Source organism: Eschrichtius robustus, chromosome 20 (assembly GCF_028021215.1).
Source record: "Eschrichtius robustus isolate mEscRob2 chromosome 20, mEscRob2.pri, whole genome shotgun sequence".
Taxonomy (NCBI): domain Eukaryota; kingdom Metazoa; phylum Chordata; class Mammalia; order Artiodactyla; family Eschrichtiidae; genus Eschrichtius; species Eschrichtius robustus.
Window position 1 is genome coordinate 45,979,235 of NC_090843.1, and position 11,061 is coordinate 45,990,295.

Sequence of the window (11,061 nt, forward strand, 5' to 3'; positions counted from 1 at the left end):
GATCCTGAGGGGCCTCCATCTAGGGGTGGGGATGCCGGTATATCTCCCCTAAGCATAGGGGTTCCCATAATTCTTTTCCCGGCTCTGCCCCTCCCCAGATTAATCGGGGTAATCTGAGATTCAAGGCGGGCAAGGTCTGGGGCAGTCAGCTTGAGGTCAGATGAGGAGACAGAGTCTTCGCTGGCACGACCTGACTGCCTCCCTCCACACCCCGCCCACCACCAGACCCCCCCCTCCCCCCAAACATCCTCCAGTCTGGCAGACCACTCAACCCAGAAGGGGACGGAGGGCTGGAAGCTGGCATCGTGGAAATAAATCTGTCATTTGGGGGCATTCCCTCTCCACACTCGGTCAAGAAAAAAATGTTGAACCCAGGGGGTGATCTGACTTTAGGGTCAGGAAATGGGTGAGGGGCACCCGGCAGGGACGGACCATCGAGTTAAGGCTGGAAGGTAGCTTGTTGCGTCTATAGGGGCTGTTGGGCGGGGAGGTCTCCCTGGAAGCGGGGGGAGCTCTGCCTTCTCCCCCTGACTGATCCAGGACCTCAACCCTCGGACCCCGGTTGTGGTCCCTGGGCCACCCGCATCGCTCCGCCCCGTGCCGGTGGTGCTGACGGTCCGAAGGCTGGCCTCACGAAGAAGCTGCCGGGACCTGCGACAAGGGGCTGGATGAAATGAGAGCCCTGTGAACGAAGCTGGAGGCGGCGAGGGTGGGTAAGACAGCTGAGGACCAACTGACGCTTGGGCAGACAGACAGACACGGGAAAAGAAGACGCGGAGCAATGACAGACACACTCTCTGGAGGAGACGGGTGCGGGCCCGGCCAGGGCAGCACCTCTCCACCCCCGCCCTCCGTGTCACGCGCTCACCCCGAAGTCCCAGGGGCGGCGGCGCTCCTAGGGACCGGGCCGGGCTCTGCACGAACTACAGCACTAAAGGCGGCCGTCCCAGGAAGACAGACGCCGGAGAGGCGGGAGGACGGGGCAGTTAAGGGGAAGCTCCCTCTCGCCCTCCGCCTCTCCCGGGGAGGGCGTGGCTGCGGGGGCGGTCCAGGAGTTCTCTTCCTGCCCCTCCCCGCTCGGGCCGGCGGGGCGCGGCGTCACATGATGGCGCAGCGGTTGCGGCGCAGCGCGCCCTGGAAGCGCAGGGCGGCGTGCACGTGCTTGCAGCGGGCGCAGCCGACGCTCTTGAGCAGCTCGCTGAAGAGCAGCAGGATGTGCCAGTTGTACTTGGCCGAGCACTCCACGTAGCCGCACTTCCAGGTCTTGCGCACCAGGTGTGACACGTTCCAGCGCGGGATCACGCGTCCGCGCTGCAGGTCCCTCTTGTTGCCCACGATGATGATGGGCGTCTCCGAGGTGCCGATCACCCTGCGGGGCGAGGTGGGAATCTCAGAACCCCCCAGTCTAGTCTCACAACCCCGCCTCCCGCCAGATTTCAAGAAGGGCGGAAAAAAAAAAAAAAAAAAAAAGAAGGGCGGGCTGTGCCTGGTCAATACTGCTACTACCATCCATCTGTTCCAGGCGCAGCGCTGTAACTGACACCAACTGATCCAAAAGGTGGATGTTAATGTTCTCCCCATTGTACAGATCAGGAACCTGAGCCTGGCTTAAAGTCATGCGGCTGAGGCGCCCTGGAAGTCTTCCCCGAGCCTCTGCTCTTAACTACTGCGCTAGACTAGCCACCCCATGGTAAGGGTCCCAAAATGAGTTAACAGAAACGGGGATGGCAAAATGTCGTGAGTGTGTGTTTGAGTATGTGTGGGAACCAGAGGCACTTGATCTGTTTCCCTCCCACTGCACCCTTTTCACGGGAAGTGGCCAGCATAGGGGCATCCACTGAGGTGGCAGTGGAGTGTATCCCGGCCCCTCACCTCGTCTCTAGGATCTGCTGGCGGATGGTCTTGACGTACTCAAAGCTGTCAAAGCAGCAGATGTCGTAGACCAGGATGTAGGCGTGGACGCTCCGGAGTCCCCTGCAGCAGGCGTCTGCCCACTCCTGCAACACCCCCAGCCAGCACCAAGGTCAGAGCAGCCATAAGCCCCCAGCCACCTCCCGCCATACACAGCACTCTCACTTGCCACTGCACCCTAACTAAGCCTTGCACACTCACCGATCCCCAGGAAGCCAGGCCCAGGGCACAACTGGCAGAGCTCAGGTGTGGCTTCCCACCTCCAAGCCAGGATGCGGCAGGGCCGCTGTCTGTCCTGTGCACGCCTGGAGCTGAGATCTGCCTTGTCCCATTTTGTCCCCCAATCCATCCATCCAGTCCTTTGTTCGATTACATTTATTAAGCGCCTCTACGAGCCCAGCCCTGAGCTAGTTGTTGGACCTGTTGAAATCCTCTGTATCTTCCCAGGCCTCAGCTCAGATGCCTCCTCCTCCTCTAAGAAGCCTTCCTGCAAGCAGGGGACTATTCCCTTCATCTTGTGTTCTAAGAACAGTTCAATTATACCTTGGTCAGAGCTGTTTCCATTCCCAGGTCCCCACTTCTGCTGTGAGCTCCTGAGGACCAGAGTCCAGCCTTCCTCATTTTTATATCCCTCCTCCTCCTAGGCTCTTAGCAGGCTCTTTAACTGCACTACCTAGGCTGGTGAACTCTCCACGGTCCTGAATCCCACCTGGTCCGTGCTGGGATCAACCCAATTCCTGCCGGTAACGCAGCCCTTAGATTGCTACCTGATGTGCCCCTTCTGTTTGCTTCACTCTGCCCTCAAGGTTGAGAAGAAGGAGGCCTGAGGAGAAAAAGGCTGAGACTGGATGCCGAATGGGGGCTGATGTAGAGCAGGGCCCCAGGGCAGCTCCACGGAGATGGAACTTCCTGATGAATGCCTGTGGCAAATTCTCTGGGAAGGGCCCGCAGCTCAAGCTGAACAGGCCCCAGGCAAGGCTGAGTGCAAGAAAGAGAAGATTCCTTAAGAGATTAGTTAGCTAATTAACCTGCCAGCAGATGAGAATTGCAAGGGCAGCAGCAGAAAGCAGCCAGAGTGTGGAAAGAAGGGCCTCCCTGAAGTTTGGGGAGGCAGAGGCCTCCCAGGACAAGGGGAACTAGGGTTTTCTCTAGGAACTAGAGCCCCGGCAAAAGACGAGAGGGAGAGGCAGGCGTACCTCCGGTGCCAGCTTATGAGCTGAATTGGGGTAGGGATCAGGCATGGAGGACTACAGCTGGTTCTACACTGCAGAGAAGGATTAAAAGGGGAAAGACTTGGGCGACAGTGGTGGAGAGTTCAGTATGACTCCAGAAAAGCACTTCCCGATTCAAAGGCTTAGAAGCTGGTGCAGTGGATTTCTCCAGGGAGATGATGTGGCATCTTTTCTTTGCGCTGAGTTTTAACTTTGGTGCAGGGGGAAGATGCTGAGGACAAATCTGAAATCATAGGAAACCATGAACTGGTTTCTCAGGCCAGGAAAGACTGTATTCCACTGGACACAGGACCTCTGGGAGCTTGGGACCCCAGAGTGTACGCTGTTCCTCCTCCATCCCATGCAAGGAGTGGAGATCAGCAGGAAGTGGGAGGGATGGGGAAATAGGCAGGAGGCTCCCACATTCTTCCAGCTCTCTGCTGGGGAGAGGGAACAGCTGCTAGCCTTCGAGGGTGACAGCCCCACCTCTCTCCCAACATGCTACCTCCTCAAGGGGGCCTCCAGGCTGCCTCCCACCCACTCCTCTCTGGGGGCTCCTAAAAGGGAGAGGAAGAAGGCTCCCGATTGGCTGGGTTGTCCCTTCACCCCTGATTGAAGGGAGGGAGCAAGAAAGCTCAGCTTGCCTTCCAGCTAGCTCCATGCAGCATTCCAGATGGTAAAAGACCATCTTGGGGCTGCATCAAAACAGAGAAGGAGCAATGGAAACTGAGTCCAGTTCCAAGGACACAGGAGCTGAGGGAGCCTCAGCCACCTGGGCGCCAACCATGCATTTGCTGCTCATTTCTTTGGTGGGTTGCACACGCCCTCTAACCTCAGCTTCCTTCTCTGATAGGAGGAGAGAGGCTGCAGAAGCAACAGCTGAGACTCAGACCCTAGAAACGCCGCTCTCCTGGGCTGGGTCTCATCTGGCATTGGGGAAGAATGTATTCTTATTTTCAGACAGTAACCATTGGGATTCTACTATTTGATCTTCGGGGCATGCAGGATCCTGTCTCAGCATTTCTTTGCTCAAAGTCCCTTTCTTGTGTTTCAGGGGTGAAGTCTTGGACATCCTTGGAGAGTCCAAAACTCAGGGTCAATCAGGAAGAAAAAGGCCAATGATCCAACAGAAAGATGAGCAAAGGCATTAATAGTTTTCAGAAAAAGAAAGGCAAAGGCCCTCAAACATATGAAAAGATGCTCAACTTCACTCATAATCAGAGATGTAAATAAAAAGTACACTGAGGGCTTCCCTGGTGGCGCAGTGGTTGAGAATCTGCCTGCCATTGCAGGGGGACATGGGTTCGAGCCCTGGTCTGGGAAGACCCCACATGCCGCGGAGCAACTGGGCCCGTGAGCCACAATTACTGAGCCTGCGCGTCTGGAGCCTGTGCTCCGCAACAAGAGAGGCCGCGATAGTGAGAGGCCCGCGCACCGCGATGAAGAGTGGCCCCCGCTTGCCACAACTAGAGAAAGCCCTCGCACAGAAACGAAGACCCAACACAGCCATAAATAAAATAAATTAATTAATTAATTAAAAAAAAAGAGAAAATGCTCCCTATTAAAAAAAAAAAGTACACTGAGATTATCCTATCTCATCTATCAGACTGTCAAAAATCCAAAAGTTTGTCAATACACTCTGATGGCTTTAGGGAAACAAGCGCTCATGTAACATCCCTCACAGGAGCACAAACTATGCACCTTAATGGGGGGGGGGGGTGGTGGCGGGGTGGAATCTGGCACCTTCCAAACTCCAGTTGCATTTATCCTTTGACCTAGCAATGCCATTTCCAAAAATCGATCCCACAGATATGCCTTCCTGTGTACAAAATGACTATTACAAGGCTATTCACTGTGGCATTGTTTTGAAGCAAAAGTTTGGAAACAACCCACTTGTCCAACAAGAGGGGACTTCATAGTACATCTTTCCAATGGAATACAGTGTAGCCATGAAAAAAGAATGAAGAAGACCTCTAGATACTGACATGGAAAGACCTCCAGGTTAAAATGTCAAGCCAAAAAAACAAACAAAGAAAAAACCCAAACAAACAAACAAAAGGTGCAGAACAGTTTTGTTTTTGTTTTTTTTTTAATGCAAGAAGGGGAGTGGAATAAGAATACATTTTCTTATTTGTGTAAAGAAAAACTGGAAGTGTGAATAAAAAAACCAATGAGAATGGCTATAGAATGGGGCAAGAACTGGGGTAAAGAGAGCAGGGGTGGGACTGAGATTTCTTTGGGTGTACTTCTTGTTTGTTTGTTTTAACAAAGTTTGGGCTTTTAAATTGTATCTTCCCGATTCCAAAATCGAAATTACAATTTAAACACACAACAAAATGTGAAAAATAAACCCAGCTCAATGCACAGGGCCAGAGCGGGATCTGAGCATCCACTCAGGCTACTGTTAGTCTCCTTTGGAGGAGAACTAGAACACCTGACCTTGGACCCACTGCCCTGACCTCACTGTTTCCAAGGCGTGATGTGTGTTTAAGGCTTTTGTCTTCGGTGCTGACGCTCCCACACCTGGGACGGCAGAGACAGGTGTCCCCGAGGTTGGGCGAAGGTCCTCCTGCCCGGAGTTGCTAACACAGTGCTGAGCCTGAGCCCTTCCCCAGCCCCCAGCCCCACCCGAGAGATTGCTGTATTTGCACAGTTACAACTGGCCAAGCGGTGGCCCCTGCCCTCCGGGCCTCCACCGTGCCTAGCCTTCCTGGAGAAACTCTGCGCTCTGGTCAGGGGCTTCTTTGGTGAGCCAACATGTCTAGGGTTCAGCTTCCCCCTGCACCCGACCCCCGCTCAAGCCAAAGGTAGAGAGCAGGAAGAAGGACCCGGTCTGCAGGCTGGACCCTGTAAGCCAGGGCACTGGGGGCATCTGAATCCAACCCCTGCAGGAAAGGCTGCCCCGAGGGCCAGTCCTGAGGTCAGGGGACAAAGCATCACTTAAGAGAAAAGGCCCTTGGGCAAGAGATCTGATTGGGGTCTCCAATCTCTGAGAACACACCTTTCCCAGGTCCCAGCCTTTTCTTCTGCTGTCCCTTCTACAGATGACATGGGTCTGAGGCCATGGGAGGCAGTGCCCAGAATATTAACAGGCATCCGGCGCTCTATGCCTTTCTCTCCACTGCCCTTTACCTGCCCAGATCCTACCTAGCCGAGACATCACCTCCTGTGACCCCCACCCTCACACCCCTTCGTGGGATAGATGCCCCTTAAGGGCTGTCTTCGTTCCCCGCATCCCCTGCAATCATGACACTCATGGAACTATGTAATAGTTGACTGTCTTCTCACCAGACTATGAGTTCCTTGAGAGCAAACTGCTCTGTTTTGAGCACCATTCTACCCCAGTGCCCACCACAGGGCCTGGTACACATTAGACATTCATCAAATATTTGTTGAATAAACCAGTGCACAAATGAATGGATTCCTGGCACGGCTCTAAGTAGGGTGGCCCGTGGTGCAGCGCGGAGTTCTCAAAGCCAGCAATAGGGCGGGAGCCAGGAGAGGGTTGGGGTCCAGGCTCTCCTCCACCCTGTCCCCCCCAGCCCCCGCCCCCCTACCTGCAGCGTGTTGACAGGGAAGGCGCTGATGGGCGGGAAGTCGAGGATCTGGAGGTCGTGCACGTGGCCGTTCATGACGACAGCAGGCAGGTAGAGGCGGCGGGCGGTGGTGGGCACGCAGACCTCGCTGAACTCGTTGTACAGGAACTGGCGCACGATGGCACTCTTGCCCACGCCTCGCGCCCCCAGCACGGCCACCCGGTAGGTGGAGACCATGCCTCCCGCCCCGCTCCGCCACCTTGTCCTCGCCGCTGCCTGGGGCTCCCCCGGGCTGCATATTCCAGGGGCTGGGGGCTCAGCCACCGTCAGGACCAATCATCGCTGCCCCTGCTTGCCCTGGGCCCTCTGCGGCCTCCACCTGGACTGTGGAAACAAGAGGTGGGCTTGGTGGGCTGCCTTCTCCTTGGACATATCCTGTACTTTTCCACCTTGGGGACGTCACTGGAGCTGTTACTACTGCCGCTTGGGATGCCTTCCCTTCCCCAGAGCCCTTATCCCATCTATCCAGAACCTCCCCATCCTTCCTTCTCCATTCTCCCTGCCGTCAATCCCATCAGTGGGAATCAATCTTTCTTGACTTGTATTATGACCTGACTTTTGGCCAGTCTGACTCCCAGACCCGGGCGGGCCGCAGAGCGGAGTGGAAAGAGAACTAGACTTGGCTTCAAGTCCCAGCCTTCCCACTGAGCCTGGGGCAAGACAGCAACGCCTCGCAGTCTTGGTCTCCCGGTCCTCAGGGGTGAGACCAGGCCAGTGTGTCTCCGTGGAGGCAGTCCTGGTGTTTTGTGGAGAGAGAATTCTTTATCGAGCAGGGCATTTCACATCCCCAGCTGCCTGGAGGTACTTGCCAGCAGCAGCCTCTAGTGACCATGATGACCCAAAATGCGCTCCCCCTACCCTCCCAAGCACCCCCTGCTGAGAATCCCTGGACTGGCCGATGGCTTTGGCTCTGGAGCGCGACACTTGTGGAGCAGTTACTCTAGGTCAGCATGCCCAAGTGGTTATCCTTAGTCGACACAGTATCCCCAGGTGATAGGTATTCCCACTTTGGAGAGAAGACCCAGAGGGAGGGAGACACGAGCCCAGGCACACAGCTGGGAAAGGCGGCTACTCCCTTCTACAATGTCGCAGTACTTCAGCTTCCAAGTTTAGTGATTCTAGCTGGCGAAGGCCACAGGCCAAGGGCTGTGTCTGATTATCTGGCAACCCCTTGAGCTCAGAGGACCTGGCGTGCAACAGGTGCCCGGGAAAGGGCTGCTACAGGATTGAACCTTGACATGGATTCGTTAGCGCCTTGCTTGCTCAGTTTCAGTGACTTTAGAGCATGGGTATAAATCCCAGCTCTGATGTTTCCTGGCTGTTGGTCAGAGGGCAAATCAACTGCCTGATCTGAGCCACATTCTGCACACTTATAAAGAAGGATCATTAGCCCCTACTTCTGAGATAATCCAAGTAAACCTCTTAGCCAGGTGCCTTCTCTTTCTGTTGAGGATGGTGACCAGCGAGGCTGGTACATGCCTGAGACCTCCTGTCCGGGGACTACTCCCAGGAGGGTGACACCAGTGCCTGCTAAGTGGGACCAAGGCAGATGGGTTTGCTGGGTTTGGATGGGGCCATGCTTTCCAGCACATATGCATGTTTTCTCTGTGGATGCATGCCCTTTCCACATATTCACAGCTCACAGCTGAATGTCCCTCAGTCCAGTCCGTCCCGGTTCAGAGGACCCAATCCACAGGGCACGTGCACATACAGCATAGTAAACCAACGGCAGGATCTGGAGTGAGATCCACCAGCGTTGGATTCTCCGCTCTGCCACTCACCTAAAGTGTGATCTTGGGCAAGGAACATCATAGGGTGTTGTGAGGCCGTGCCTGCACAGAGTAGGTGTTCAATAAACAGTGGCCATTGTTATGCACAGGGGTCCTTCACTCATCGAAGGCTTTCCACGATCACAATGGGACCTCCTAGCCATCCCAGATGGGTCACTCTGCACTACTGCACTGTTGCTCACATACATGTAGTGTGTGTTTGTGTGTGCGTGCACACGTGCGTGCAATTCTCCCCATTTTATTGAAGGTAAAACCAAAACCAAAAAAAAAAAAAAAACCCACAGATTTAGGGACGTGAAGACCACATAGCCAGTTGAGCTGTCAACTAAGACTAGGACTCTTATCTCCTTCCAGTCTCATGCAGTGTCCTTTCCCCAACAAGTGCTTCTCTATTTCTGTGAGCTCCCAACTGGGGGAAGTACCAGCCCCTCCTCCCCATAAATCCCTCCAGGGCCCTGGGCTCCTCAGGCATCCCTGGACACTGTCAGCATGGCAGAGAGCCTCAGCTGGGTTAATTACATAACCAGCACAAGCAGGTGGGGAGGGGGCACCTTAGGGGAGGAAGAGAAGGCAAAGAATGCCAGAAGCGTCCCGGCCTCCCCCTGGGTGTGGCAACTTAGAGGGATCTAGGATGTAGCCTACCTGCAGATTCTCCTGGACAACCCATTCCCTGCCCTGAAATCAACCCTTTCTGGGGGAATAGCTGGGAAATAAAAGCGGGGCACAGCGCTAGAGCCAGGGAGGGGGTGCCAGAGAGGCCCCTAGGCTGGGGACAGCCTCCTGGAAGTCACCAGGCCCTGACTCAGAGGTGACTGGTGTCCCCTCCCGCTTCCCAGGCGGGGGTCCTGGGTCTAAGTGTTTGTTAATGCAACATCGCCAGCTGGGTGGGGGTGGAAGAGGGCTGTCCGGAGAGGCAGGGACCAGGCCCCTGAGCCTCCCTCCCCAAGGCCTGTGCCCTGCAGTGAGTCTGCAGACAGCGCCCGGGGACATACACTGGGGCCAAAGCCTGCTTCTGGTTCCTCTACCCTGGACCTGGACGCCTGAGTCCCAGCCCCAGACTGAGGGCGGGGGCTTTGCAGGTCCCGTGGGCCGAGTCACACGTCTGCCCGCTGTCTGTCCCCATCACATTCATGTGGGAGTGGGTGGGTGCGGGCGTCGGAGGATGCTGAGCTCCCTATGACCTGATTGGTGGGAGTTCTGGGTGAGGGGGATGCCGGAGCCCAGCCTGCTCTCCGCCTCCAGCACCTCGCAGGCACCCCCCCCCCCACCCCGCCAGCACCAGCTCTCACGTGGCCGCCCCGCGCCGCTTCCCAGCCAGTCCGCCGGTCCCCTCCTCCCTCCTCGCCCCCGTCGCCCCCCCCCCCATTCCCCCACCGACCCACCCCGGCCCCGGCCCGCCCGCTCGCCCAGCCTCCCGCCGCTTACCCGGGGCCGTCCTAGCTACCCCCAGCCCGGGCCGGCCGGCCGGTGGGGCCGCGCTCCCCCCGGGCTCCGGTGCTGCCCCCCGGCTCCCCGGCCCGGGGGGAGAGAGGTGGGAGCGCCCCCGGCTGCGCAGTCGGGGCGGGCTCAGGGCGGGCGCGGCGGGGGGGGGGGGGGGGGGGCAGGTGCTGGCCGCCGAGTGGGTAGGACACCTCCAGCCCGGTTGTCCCTCCGGAGCGCGCCGCCCGCTCGCGCTGGGAGGAGGAGGAGGCGGGAGCGGGGCGGGGGGCGGGGGGGGCGTGCCCCGCTGGCGTTCCGCTGGGTCCCTGAGCCTGCCATATTCACTTGGGAAGCCCTGGACAAATTCTTTAATCCCGAGCCTCGACCTTCACCCCTCCCGACTGTCCCTGCGGTATTTTTAGCTCTAACCTGGAGGGCTGGGAGAAAGGGACCGGAAAGGCCCTAAAGCCTTTGGCTTCACTCCATATCCCACCCCCGCCACACACCCCAGGTTCCCTCTCTAGGTCTCTTCTGACCCTTCCCAGTTCAGTCACTGGACGGGCGCCCACTGTGTGCCTTGCACCGTGTGCTAGAGAGGCATCCAGACTCCTCTCCTCCACTCCACCGGAGGGCTGCGAAGGGTGGTCACTTTCACCTTTCACTGCAGCAGGGAAAGAAGAGCAGAGGAGGCTGGCAAAGCAAAGCTCACCCCAGGCCAATGAATGACCTCCATCCCCTGAAACGACTGCTCCCCTCTCCTCTCCAGACGGGGTGATACCAGCATTTGCCAGGGGAGAGGGCAGAATCGTCCGTGTATTTATTCTAAAACAATCGTGGTCAGTGTCATTCCTCACGGGTAGCTAACATTTAATGAGTATGTGCCAGGCAATGTGCTCCCAGCTTCGCCTGCATCTTCAAAGTTAAGGCTCACAATACTATGAGGTAGATTCTGTTTCCCCCGTTTTACAGATGAGATAGTTGAGGCTGAGAGAGGCTGAGTGACTGGTCTTACTGAAGTGTAAAATGCGGAAGACAAAAATTGGGAGTCTCTAGCGGGGCAGCCACTGACGAACTTGGCCAGGGGCCCACAGTTCATCAGGGAGGCCAGAAGCACACATGTGGCGCGAATACGTG

The 11,061-nt window shown here is 56.6% G+C and overlaps 1 protein-coding gene across 1 annotated transcript; it reads right to left on the reverse strand.

Annotated features, from left to right (window-relative positions):
• Nucleotides 1-266: 266 nt before the first annotated feature.
• Nucleotides 267-10,014, reverse strand: RASL10B (RAS like family 10 member B). The gene is made up of 4 exons (XM_068530833.1): nucleotides 9,934-10,014; nucleotides 6,680-7,042; nucleotides 1,873-1,997; nucleotides 267-1,369 (listed from the first exon to the last, which is right to left on the reverse strand). Exons 2-4 carry the CDS (start codon nucleotides 6,893-6,895, stop codon nucleotides 1,099-1,101), a joined length of 612 nt encoding a protein of 203 aa, XP_068386934.1. The 5' UTR covers nucleotides 6,896-7,042; nucleotides 9,934-10,014; the 3' UTR covers nucleotides 267-1,098.
• Between the last annotated feature and the right edge of the window lie 1,047 nt (nucleotides 10,015-11,061).

Bases quoted from the DNA above. Each gene is read 5' to 3' on its own strand.
- RASL10B (XM_068530833.1), bottom strand. From the start codon at position 6,895: ATGGTCTCCACCTACCGGGTGGCCGTGCTGGGGGCGCGAGGCGTGGGC. The intron at 1,998-6,679 runs GTAGGGGGGCGG...GGGGTGTTGCAG, and splicing joins TCCCTGTCAACACGCTGCAG to GAGTGGGCAGACGCCTGCTG. The intron at 1,370-1,872 runs GTGAGGGGCCGG...CTCGCCCCGCAG, and splicing joins CAGCAGATCCTAGAGACGAG to GGTGATCGGCACCTCGGAGA.